Below are 13,122 nucleotides of genomic sequence, written 5' to 3' on the forward strand. Positions count from 1 at the left end.
AAATCATTTTTGGGGTTAATATCAGCTCAGTCACAGTCTTGAATTATGCCATTGTTTCCTTGGCAAACAGTCAGGCTGCTACTGTTGTTTCCAACAGGTGGGTATGGCCGTGACACAGTACTTTATTTAGCAGTCCAAAAATGTTTTCAAGTTGAGATGGAGATTTTGTTCCTAAACGTCTTATACTTAGGGGATGGATTTGCATGCGGAGAGTAATAAATTATTGAAAAGCACTCTAATGGTTCACTTTCCATTTGCAACAAATCAAATGACTGGAGAAGAAATTATATTAAAATGTTCCTGAAAAAGGGCTTTACTCATTAAGAAAATCTGTTTGTATTCTAAAGACAAGAACTATTGGTAAGCTAATGATGCAGGTAGTGAGTAGAAAAGTGGTAGAACTGTTGTAGCTGGTGAGAAAACAACTCAGTAGCACAGAGACATAGGAAATTACTCTGCAATGTACAATTTATTTACTTTAGTTGAAAACCGTCTACTAATGGGAGGAACGTCCCTTTCAGCAGTACTGATTTGATGAAACATTCCTAGGGATATTGTGTCCTAGGCTTGTTGGTAAGTGTGGAAGTCCTCTGTGTGTCCTCTTTGCTGTGAAAACAAACTGTTCAGGTTCACTTTGTTCCTCAGCTCATCTTTCCCCCTAGGCTCAGAGCTCAGAAGAGCTGGTCCTTTGGCTTTAGGGTAAGAACCACTGCCTACTTTTTCTTTGTCTCTTGCTCACCCTTCTCCCACTTTTCTTCCCTAAGCACATTCCGATCTGCCTGCCTGATAACCTTCTTTTGCTCCATTTTTAATCATAGAGATCTCACCAGGTCTAGTTTATTTGCAGGATTACCACAAGTTTTTTTTTTTTTCTTTCCTTTTTTGTTTGTTTGTTTGTTTGTTTGTTTGTTTTCCCGCATAACATCACATTCAGAGATGTGGGGAAAAAAAGTCAAATTAACTAGCACCCCTTGAAAATGTGAAAATGTCAGCACTCACAACAGAGTACAAGGAAAATCACCTCCAAAGACAGTTATCTTTAGAAGTCTATACTTAGCTCTCCTGCAATGTTCTTTCTTTATGTTGTTAACAGCAAAGAACAAAACAAAACAAAACAAATAATCCCCAAACCAGAAAATCGCCAAGCAGGACAGCAACAGCCTGAAGTATTTCTTATTCGTTGAATGACCTCTAGTGGTCATTCTCTGGAGGCGTTGTGTATTTATTTTTTTTTCCAAAATACGGAGCACGAGTATCAACTTTTCAAACCTGTGCACTATGCACTTTTGCTCTACACCTGGAAGGCTTCCTTGTGGTACTGTTAGAATTGCATTTCAACTTTTCACTGCACAAAGCGAGCACTTAGCACCTCGGTGGGAGCTCTAAGGCAGGGTCTAGTAGCTGTGACTGCCCCTTGCTAGCCACTGCCTCCCACAACCTACCTCTCCTGAATTTTGGGAGAGATGGCCTTTTGTAGGACAGCACAGAGCTGCTGTCTGTCCTGTCACCTTGTGTGCCATCTGTGCAGCTTCTCCTAACATCGCTGCATTACCTGGCGCCGGCAGCGGCCGTCATCTCTCGCTGCTGGCCAAAACAGATCAAGGCTGACCCCTTCATCCCGAACGCTGATGGCACACGGACTGGGTTTATCTGTCGAAAGAGCAAACTCAGCAGAGGGCATGCTGGCAACACAATTGGGCAGAGAGCTCTAATCCTCGGTATTGTGGGCCATGAAAAGAAATCTCGGTTGAATGTTCAGCAGCACATCGGAAAACAAACGGCATTCTCATCACCAAGGATTTTTATTGGCAATTCTGCTGATCTTTCTGTGGCTTCCTTAAAAAGTCGTGCTGGATTGTTCTTCTGCAGGACATACTCATCAATCCAAATACTAAAGAACTTATTAAAAGCTTTTGCTGAAGACAGAGAGCAGGTTCCCAGAAACATCTCTTGTGTTACCATCTTTCCCAGATTTGGGAGCTATACGGGACTCCTGCATTTGTGTGTTTTGTATGGAGGTGAACATATGCTGTCTGCAAGCACAAGCTGCATTACAGGTGAAGTATCCACACGTTAATTTGGGTAATCTCAGGTAGCAAGTTAAAGTTGGCTTTGGCTACCATCTTTCCCACTGCACAAACATCGTGGCAGAAGGAAAACAGCACCTCCAACAGGAGACCACTCAGTAAGAAGCACCATGGTTAGGAGCCATTAGAGGTTGCTTCATTGCCCCACTTTCAGTGTTGAAAAATACTTGAGAAAAGCTTGAGAAAAGCACTTTATCTGTTTAAAAGGCATTCTCACCAGAATGGTGTCAAAAGAAGAAAAGTTTTTGTGAGAAATAAAGTTTGGAAACGATTGCAACAGAACAGCAATAAGTCTTTTCAATGTAGGCAGCACCATCTACATGAAAGGTGATAACTGTCTCAAATAAAATGCAAAACTGCAGTCTGCCTGCAGGACTACTGAGTCACGCTGGAATATACGCATGTTTCTGTGAACGTCATGTCACTGGAATTTGATCAGAATGCTTACCGGGGGGGAATTGCAATATTTAAGGATTTTTTGCCCTAATTGCTCGTTTTATTGAAAGTGGCTACAGTAGGTGGATCCACAGAATCCTTCATTGATGCTGTTTTCCTTCTTAGAAATAAGGTAATGTGCATTTTGAAGGTAATACTTCTAGCTAACACATTTCTGGTTTTGAAAATCAGTCATACACAAGCAGATGACCAGTCTTTAACAGCAGAATATTTTGACTCTAGGCTGAAGTCAAGTCTAATTAGTAGAGCTTAGGGATATGGTTTAGTGGGGACTGTTAGCGTTAGGTCAGAGGTTGGACTCGATGATCTTGGGGTCTCTTCCAACCTAGAAATTCTGTGATTCTGTGATTCTAATTCAGACATTCCTTTTTTATTATAATTGATGCCTGGAAGCTTCTCAAAATACTTGTCTATTTCTGGACATCTTAAAGCCTGATTTAGCTGTGTTGCTTCAAGTGACATATTGGGATAGTTTGCCTAGTGAAACACTGTATTAAAAATATCAGACATTATAATTTTTCAATATTTTGATTTTTGATTAATTTCTTTTTTTAAAAAAAAAATCTTTTTATTTATTTATTTTTTTTTTAAAAAAGCTGATTATTTCTCCTGCATTTCTTTAGAATATAACCTAATTGAAAACAACTCACCATTTTCCTAATTTTGTCAGTAGCTCAAATTTCCTGAAGATTAAAACTTGAGGGTACCTACATTTCTGTTACAGTACCGCGTATCTCCGTTAGATAACATAGTACACACGGAGACTTATACTATGTGTTTGGGATTGATTGGTATTAGAGAGTATAACTGCTGGCCATGCAGAACCTGGCTATAGATAATTATTCTCCAAAGTTTTCTTTCCTTCAAAGTCCTTTTGGGGTCTCAGACTGGCCAAAGTTTTAGCACATATTGTCACTTCTGCCCCTTCTTCTCTTACCAGACAACACTTAGCAAGGACACAGGTGTACTGCACATTAGATCCAAAGAGAACAGTTGCAAGAACACCTGTTACCATGAAAACTGTTTCTGAACTCAAGCAGATTAAGAAATAATTTATTAGCAATTTATCAGAGATTGGTTATTAATTTGAATTTCACTAAGTGCTCCCATACAAATTTGCTTTTGAAGTCCTGGAAACACTTGGCTTGCATATCTAAATCAATCCACTGGGAAAGGTTTCGGAGAAGTGGAGCTTGAACTTACAATGTATGCAGAGCTTACACATAACCTAACAAAGAACTCAGATGCTCTGCATTTTCTCCAAATCTTTGTATAAATTATCACGTCTTTACTTCCTATATTTAAAGAATCTTTTTCTCATCTCCCTAACAGTCTAAGAAGGCTAAGATGTTAGAGCCAAAATTCATGGGCCATTCTGGATGGACTTCTACATCTATCTTCTGTACACCAAAAAAAAAGTCTACGTTTTCACTGAAACAGTGTTGACAAGAACTGAGGAAATTGGCCCATGTTTGTGCCAGTAGCCTCAGTAAAACATATAAATATTGGTGATGACCTGATCTACCTAATCTACATGTGTGGCTTTACGATATAGCTCGTATCTTAACACACCATATGCACATACATGGGTATACCTTATTTTACAACGTTAGCATAATCATAAAAGGTGATCTAAGAACTGTTCATAAATGTGTTTTTATTGCTTTCACTATTATGTCATTGCTCTGATCACAAGTGTCTGTATCTGCAGTCACACCTCATATTTTACTACCATATGGTCCATTCATAAGTTTTCTTGCAATACATTGAGGAAGGGATCACGCAGCTCCCTGCCTTCAGCCTGTCTGAGCAGTATTGTGCATAAAGCCTGATTAATACAACTCCATTTTATTGTCTTGCGATTTTCCAGGCTGCAAATACAGTTGCCTAAAAATCTGTGCTCAAAGCCTCCCTTTCTCACCCTTCAAATCTAATCTAACAGTTTCTTTGTTTCTTTAGAAACTAGCTGGAAAAAAAAAAAAAATAAAAATCCCCTTATAGGATGGAGCTACTTGCCAGCAAACAGCTGGGCAAGGCAAAACCCCTAAGGAGAGCATTTAAAAAAGTTCAGTGTCTTGCTCCCAGTCACTATGTGAGTATTAAAAGGGATCCAAATGTAGCTGTAAGAAGTCATTCGCATCATTAAGGGAGCTGCCTGTGTTTTCTGATTTAATTCACAACTTTTACACACTTCTGTCTTCCCATTAGTGTCTCACAGACTGCAAAATGAACAGTACCAATCTGTATTAAATACAGTTAGAACAAAATAACAGTAGAATCTGAAACAGAAGTGTGTGATTGCAAATAACATGTAGAATTACTCTTAAGCCACAGAAAACAGTATTATGCAACGTACAGTTAACCAAGCCTGCCTTAAATACAATTGAGTAGTCAACAGGGAGAAGCTCCCAACTCACTGTTCCACAGCACTATGCTAATGCTCTTTCCAAGCTTGGGAGAGCATTGTATGAGAGATTTTGCTAATTAAAATCCAGGCCCCGTCTCTGTCACTGTTTGCCACGGTCTGAATGTTCCTGTACAGGGAGGGATCATCTGTTGAAGGATTATTGGATTATTTGCAGGATAGCATGCTGTACAACCTTCCCACTCAAGTCAAGCCTAAGCAAATAACTTCAATCACCATATATCTTAGTTACATTGTGATAATTATATCTGACCTTCAAACTACCTGAGAGCATTTTTTTTCCTTTGGATTTCAGAGAGGTCATTTACCTTGCACAAGGATTTTAAAATCTCAATCCACATTTGAAAAAAAAAAAAAAAAAAAAAAAAAGTGCTTTAAACCAACACCATAGTATCTTTGGAAAGATGTCTTTCTAATACAGCAGTGGAAACACATTCAACCACAAAGAGGGCCTTTTAATTTCCTGTTTAAAATGTCAAAGAACAAAAAATCTACAGCCTGTAAATGGGCTAATGTTTGTACAGTAAATGCAATCGGTGTTAGTCAGCGCAGCATCACTTCCACCTTGAGATTAGCACTTAAGTGCTAAAGCAGTTTCTTTCCTGAACCAATACAAATGGTAATATTTACACAGTGAATTTCAACTCATGTTAGCACGACATCATCTCCACCTGAAGCGCTGTGCCTAAGCAGTTCCCTTCCTGAAGGAAGAATCCAAGAACTTGGCGGTTGTCATTACATGTCAGGAGCCATTTCCCGGAGCACAGCACAGCAGTGGCCTTTTTCCTTGGGGCATCCTGTAAGGTGGGAGGTTCAATCGAAACAATTCTTGCCTTCCAAGTCACTCATGACCACATTGCCACCAGTGCCCACTGCTGCTGCTCAGAGTTTCCTCGACTCCATGCCAAAGCTTTGCAGCAAAGCCGTCTTTCTTCAAAGGAAAGGAAAGGAAGGTGTGGGGAGCTGGGTTGGCCTCTTCTTGCAGATAACCAGCGATAGGACTAGAGGGAATGGCCTCAAGTTGCACCAGGGGAGGTTTAGGTTGGAAATGAGGAGACATTTCTTCTCAGAAAGAGCAGTCAGGTGTTGGGACGAGTTACCCAGGGAGGTGGTGGAGTCACCCTCCCTGGGGGTGTTCAAGGAAAGGTTGGACGTGGTGCTTGGGGACATGGTTTAGTGGGTGATATTGGTGATGAACAGATGATCTTGAAGGGCTTTTCCAACCTTAATGACTCTGTGATTCTATGAAAGACAACAGACACAGCAGACACCACCTTGTGCCCGCTTTTCCTGACGGCTTTGGGGGGCTCCCACCCTCTTTGGCCGCCGGAGAGGACGGGGAGCTCTGGGTGCTGGCTGAATACAGGCAAACAGCCTCTTCTTGCTGGAATCTTCCCAGCTCCCACACGAGCAGGACTTCTTGTGCAGTCTTGTAAGTAAGCACGACTGTACCAAAAGGATTTATTTGGTTTTCAGTCACCCTGGGCTCGGCCAGCCTGCAATATCCTGGATTTCACCTGCTGCTGCAGCCAGAAGGTTGGGTGCTGCCTTCCCCATCCCTCACATCCCTCACATCCCCACACCTCAGCCCCCTGCAGACACAACTCTCCGCACCTCGGAGCCCCCCCAAACCCATTTTTTGGCGTGTTCACAGATAATTTAACACATAGAAAACACACAGCTCCTTCCAGCCTGCTCACAGGCGTAGAAAACGCTTTCATTTTTAATTTTTGCCCATTCAATCACAACGAGGACGCAGCTTCGGGCGCTGCGGGGTTGGTTTGTTTTTTTTTCGGGGTTGCTTTATTTTAATTCCTGAGGAAAAGATGTCGGCGGGGCCCCTCAGGGGGGCAGCCCGGTGCCCGCCAGGGGCAGCCGAGAGCGGGGCTGCCGGTGACCGGCGGAAATGGCGGCGTCCCCCCGTCGCCATCTCCCGCCCGCGGGCGCGTCATGGCGCCGCGCAAGCGTGTGGCCGGGCTCGCCTTCCCCATGCGCCTCCCTCCTCCTCCTCCTCCTCCTTTTTCCCCTTCTCCTCCTCCTCCTCCTCCTCCTCTCGCTGCTTGCCGGCTCCTCCCTGCGCCACCCTCGGCCGGGCGGCGGCGACAGCGGCGGCTTGGACCGCCCGGAGCATCCGAAGGGAACGCGCCGCCTCGCCCTCCCTCCGTCCTCTCGCCGCCCCCGCGGCCATGGAGCTGCCCGAGAGCCAGTGCAAGAAAGTGAAGCTGAGCAACAGGGTGCCGAGCTGGGTGAGAGGGCGGGCGGAGGGGGAGAAAAAGGAGGAAAGAAGGAGAAGAAGGAGCGGGAGAGCCGCTGGGGGTGGTGTGGCAGCGGGGATGAGGGGCTGCCCCTGCCCCGCGTCTCGTCCGGGGCGGCGAGGGATGGGGATGGGGATGGGGATGGGGAGGGGACGGTGGAGCCGGGACCCCAAACGGGGAGAGGAGACCCTTAATGGGGGGCAAGACCCTTAATGGGGGCAAGGAGAAGGGGGCTGCAGTTGTCGCTGCGGAGGAAGGAGGGCTCGGGAGGGCGATGTACAATGCGGGCTTTCATGAAGCCCCAGACTGAGGTCCTTTGTGCGGCGGGAGCTGTGTGGAAAAGCGTCGAGACAGGGCTTGGAAAAAAAAAAAAAAACCCACAGCCAGAGCCTGCATTCTTGTGCGTGGGGATGGGGGCAGATCGGCTTACAGCCGACACCAAAATGAAGCTATTTAGGAGGCACGGTGCAGGCCTTTACCAAGAACGCTTAATACTTCTGGTGATGCAGGGCAGTAAGGAAGAAAAAAAAAAAAAGATAAATAGATGTATGATTATTTTCAAGCCATGCTGAGCTGAAGCAGACAAGATATGAGGTCCGGAAGATGTTTGATATGTAAGGAACAGTGCAGAACCATCTTTGAAGCCTTGCTGTAAGCTGTGCAGGCCACAGATTTCTTACAAAAAGGCTAAGGAACGAGTCACAGCTGCCCCTAAAAAATGGGGAAGCTGTTACCCTACTAAAAGTCTTTCAGTAGAGACTGTGCCGTGCCAGCCCTCTTCCCGAGCCAGCGAGTTCAAACTTGCTTACAAAAGAGTATTTGGTAAATTACGTTCTGTCATTTTCTGTGAGGAAAAGGTGACATCAGGTGTCACGAAGAAGGTAGTGAAATAAATCATTGCTGGGTGTAGGCGGTGAAGTATCTTCAAAAGATACTGTATATCGTTTAATTTATCAGAGGCAAAATCGTCATGGATTTGCCCAAACCAGGGAGGGGACACAATTTAAAAAAAAAGTTGATTAACTGTTTGCTGAGCTCATCTGATGGTAGCCGGCCCTGCAGGATACGTGGCAAGCGGAGGAAGGCTTCCACCTCTTCCTTTTTCTTCAGAAGACCTCAGCTGAAGTGCTCTTTTTAATCCAGTAAATTTACTGGAAAAAAATATCCTGCTGATTCACACGCTCCACAGAAAAATGTTCAAATGTTCTGGCATTTCTGACTCCGCATCTGTTCGTCTGAGAGCAGAGTCAAAGCGACCTATTACACCCTGACGGAGTCGGCAGCCGTGAGGGGAGCCAGCAGAGCCGTATCTCCCGAAATTTGGGTATCTGGTCCTGTTCAAAATGCCCCTCTCTGTGGAACCCTCTGCGTGTGTTCGTCTGCTTGCCAAGCCCGCCTCTGAGCACAGCATACCCCGAATTACAGAGCAACACACAAGAGCACAATGGCAGCGTTTGTGGCTGGCTTGGCTGCAGGACTTGTGGAGCACATTCCCGAGCGTCGCTCTGGCTGCTGAGGTGCTAGGAATTACCTGTGAAATGAGGCAACAAGGACTTGCTCTGATTTTCCTTTCTGCCCGCATTGCTGGCTGTCAGTACTTCATTTTGGTCTCTTCCCTCTGATGCCAGCTAATGCCTCGGCTCCAGCGGTGGTGAGCAAGCTGCTTGTGGTATTGCTGCAGCAGTTTGCAAGTAAAGATAAAACTCCTCATAGTATGGTTATCACGGAGCTGCTTGTGTACCCAGTGCTTTAGAACTGTCTCTCTTTTTTCTGTCACTGATTTTTGAAACCGTCCCAGCCTTAGAACAGCTGGCAAAGAAAGCCTAGCGTAAATCGGGTCTGTGGAAGTGGCAGGAGAGCATGTGTTAGGCCAGTTGGGTGGTGCTCTGTGCAAAAGTGCTCAGATAACCTTCCTGTATCAGCATCACTGTGGCAATCCGTGTTCTGGAGAGCAGTTACGAGGATAAAAGTAAGATTTTTTTTTTGCTGTAAATCTAAGTGGGAGAAAACATAACGCTATAAGCCATGGCAAAAAAAAAAAAAGGATTGATGACTTAAAGTTTCTTAATAACTATAAAAGTCTTGTCGTTTGTGTATCACTTAAGGCTGGTCCTTTGTTTCTAAACACAACTGTCCAACCCAAAGCACAAATTTCCAAGCCAGAATTGGAGGTGGTAATTACCAGAAGGCGTTACTGGCAGATCTTTTGGCCAGCAGGTCCTGAAACCTCATCTAGGTAGGCGGGCGGACAGACTTTCAGCTGTAGTGCAGTTGTTCTAGTTTTTATGGCAGTAGAATTGTATGTTAAAACTGTTTCCACTTTGTTTCTCCTTGCTTGTGTGTCGAGGTAGGCAAAATAAATGGGAAGCGTTCAGTCTGCTTAAGTTGCTGCCTGTATATTAAAGCGAGTGGGTTGGAGACAACAAGGAAGATACCATTTGTTTGAGTGCTGGATAAATGCCATAAATGCCATAAAAACGCATTGTTATCAGGGAATCCCTGACTTGTAAGGGCGTACAAGTACAAATGCCCTAGAAAATATCGGGGATGATTGGGAAATGGAAAGGTGTTAGAGATACGACTGCATTATGGAGGTGGTGCTGAATGCCTCGCTGTTGTTGGCGTATGGGAATTTTTAGCCTGGGGAATTCAGTGTCTTCTTAGAACAGAAGACTACAGAATTAGTGTGAGCTTCTTGGGTATGTATGGTTTCTATAGGAACTGTGCCTGTTCTTTACACTGTTCTGATGTTTCCAGCCTCAAAGCCGATGGTCTGAAGTCTGTGTTGCAGCCCAGGGAGTCGCTGCGTGGCACTGACGCTCTGCTTCCTGCGCCAGAGGTCCTGCTTTGGGCAACGTTAACGTTGCTGCTGGGTGGCTGCTGGAGCATCGTTTCGTAACTGCTCTGAAGTAATGAAAAATGAATGCAGTTAATGTCAGCGTAGTGGTCTGTCTGTTAACTCCGAAACAATTAAGCAATGATCTCTCCTTTCTGCTGTCTTTTGGTCTTGGTGTTGCAATTTGGGCTTGGTCTTCGACATCTGGGTGGCTGATCAGAGTCCTTGTATCAAAGGGGTTTGGCATCGATAGCTGAAACTGGGCAAAACATCAAGAATAGGATCAGAAAAAAAAAATACAGTTCCTGCCTATCTTAGCAAGGCTTTGCATAGAGAAGTTGGCAGCGTTAATGCTTCCTTTTGATGCCCATCTTCTTTTTCTGCTCTGTTTCCGTAGTTCTTAGATGTCAGTGTTTATTTTCCTGGTCAACTGCCTGTAATGCTGAAAGGCTCCCCTTGTGCTGTAGACAGTGAGCTGCAGAGTCATCCTTCCTTGCTCGCTCGTCGTTACAGCTCTTCAGTGCACATCCGTGAAAGGCTTTTTATGTTAATACTCCTTTTTTTTATCCTTAGTACAAAGATACGAGCCTGTTGCAGAGCTTCAGATTTCATGCGAGAAACAAACCAGCATAGAGAGGGAGGAGAAAGGAAGGATGTCAGCCTTCCCAGCTGATGTGAGTTACAATGCAGCGCAGGGGACTGAAGCATTACTTTTATTTACCGTGGTGGGCAGGGAAAATATGAAAATGCAGTTTTTAAAAGTAGTACAGAGGCACTTAATGTGCAACACGGGGAAAAAGGAACAGATTTGTGGGCAAATCAGAGGGGAAATTCCAATGGATGTGGAAAAAAACAAAAACAAAACAGCTAAGTGGACCTCTGAGATTGATAACCTTTTTTCATTGCCCTCTTTACAGAAAAACTCTGGTGTGTACTTTCAGTAAAGATTATTATAAGGGAAGTAATTAGGCTAAGAGGTCTAAAACAGCTTTTTTTTTAAAAAAAAAAAAAAAAAAGTACTTGTTCATCGAATTGAGTTTTGCTGTTACTCATTGTCTTACGTTTCGTTTCCTGTAGCAGTGGTTGTCGAGTTCTCCAAGGTGAGCAGTGCTTTGCTCTAGTATAAGATGAAATGAGTGCTCTTTATTTCTGCTCTCGTTTTGGATGGCCGTTACGTGGCATCAGCTGATACTCACCAACTTTTCTGTACCGGAAATGTGAAGACTGGTTAAATAACTTCAGAGCACAACTGGTGTCAGCCGCTGGTTTCTACTCCCACGTACCCCTCTGTGCCAGAGCAATGTCTGCAGTAAGTGTGTGTGTGTCAGGGACAGCAATAAAACTTCAGTTGTTGAGGATCGAGTGTGCAGTTTGGTGGTGGTGGTTGGTAGATGATCTGGTAGGAAAGTGAGCACGATGAAGAAACCCTACTATTATTTTTTTTTCAGTAACAGAACATGACTTGTTAAATGGTTAATTCTAAAAGCTCTTTGCTTTTGGAGCATAAGGAGCATTTGGCTACAGCCTTGCCCAGCAGTGGGGCTGAGCCGTTTCATTTCTGTGCATGAGCACGCGTGCTGAGTGGTGCTGCTGGGCATGGGAGTGTCTCTGAATGCATGCAATCTGTTTGGGCACTTCGAGATTAGTTTTTAGATGTCAGCTTCTTAAGCATTTCCTAATAGATGTGCTTATTGTCCCACCACTGAGCTTGCTGGCTGTGCCTTCAGCTCCAGCAATCTGCTGGCCTCCTCGCTGATGCTGTGTGATGTCTCTCCCATCTAATTCCTTACTTAATGCCTTTCTGTGTTTACTTCTTAAACTCGTCTCTTTCTCATCATTTAACGAATTAACTCTGCCTGCTTCTTCAGGGCTTCGTGTGTTTTGTAAGGGTAGTGCTAGGGAAATGCCTGGCTCAGTTTCACTGCTGCTTTGCTGCTTCTGGAAAACGAAGGAAACTGATGCCATTTACTGAGTACGGGCTGCAAGAAGTCTTGCTGGGTGAGGCATTTGACCTGTAAAGTATTTGTGTATGATAAGAGATAATCCTGTGCGTCAAAAGCAAGGCGGGTGCTGTTTGTTTGTTTTAAATTTTTCTGTAGGATGCTTTCTTGGAAATTTCCTAGCTTTGGAAATCGTTCAAGTACAGGCAGAGCTCTTGGGTTAGGCAATCCGAGATACCTGGTGTCTGGGGGACACGTGGCTTGTTACGAGTGTGCTGCAGCTCTACTGAGCCAGTGGCAGGGGAGCGGTGTTTGGAGACCACGGTGTGTTACAGGTGGAATTAATGAGAGAGAAGGTTGCTATTAATGTCTTAGTTCATTACACACAGTGTCTTTCCTTTCAATTGAAGAGCAAGTCCCTAAATTCTTTTCCACGTCTTTAATTCCACAATTTTCGTTTGTTCACCACGATCTCCAGTTATAGGTAGCGTGTTAATTGTTCCTACTGCAAGAAGCCTCTTCGATTTTTGGTTTTAGTTAGCGTTATTGCACTGACTTTATCTGCAAGCAGTGTTGCAGGAGATAAGTTATTTGAAGATAACGCAATTGGTGAGTAAGAGCAGCCATAACCTGTGCAGGTGGTGGTTTCTTACGGCTTGATTTTCGGTTTTCCTTTAATTTTAGGTGCTGGACTGTCACCAATGAGATAGATCTGTTTTATTTAAAAATGTGAACATCTGTTCCTAACTTGAGTTTCTGTCCATATCAGCTACAAGCCCAGCTGTGTACGGAAGCAGGGGCAGATAAAATTGCTCATATTCATACATTCCTATCGAGTTATGGCTAAACTAGATTTTGAGATGCTGTTCTACAGAAGAATGATGCAACAGCGTTTCTTGAAATCATAAGCAGATAACACTTCTCTGTTAAGCCTACTTTTATCTGTCATACAGCTCTCTGCTCTACTCGATAGATGAGTATCCTCCCTCCTTTTTTTGATTAAGTGCTTTCCTTTCCAGCCATCAGTGATACCATAATGAAAGAGAAGATAATGCAAATACCTTGCAATATGTTTGTAAGTGAGAGAAGTCAAAGCAGCATTACGTAAGCAAACAATTCCACC

At 44.1% G+C, this 13,122-nt stretch overlaps 1 protein-coding gene across 2 annotated transcripts in view; it reads left to right on the forward strand.

Annotated features, from left to right (window-relative positions):
* The first annotated feature begins 6,997 nt into the window (after positions 1–6,997).
* Positions 6,998–13,122, forward strand: part of PAPSS1 (3'-phosphoadenosine 5'-phosphosulfate synthase 1) — a 42,210-nt gene continuing 36,085 nt past the window's right edge. The window contains exon 1 of one of the 2 annotated variants that reach the window (XM_082758583.1): positions 6,998–7,214. In XM_082758583.1, the coding sequence (XP_082614709.1) occupies positions 7,155–7,214 (60 nt within the window). In that variant the 5' untranslated portion in view covers positions 6,998–7,154. Of the gene's footprint in view, positions 7,215–11,324; positions 11,369–13,122 lie in introns of those variants that run through there. The other variant, XM_082758584.1, reaches the window with a different exon arrangement.

This window comes from Aythya marila, assembly GCF_965140915.1.
Source record: "Aythya marila genome assembly, chromosome: 4".
In the NCBI taxonomy this organism is placed as follows: domain Eukaryota; kingdom Metazoa; phylum Chordata; class Aves; order Anseriformes; family Anatidae; genus Aythya; species Aythya marila.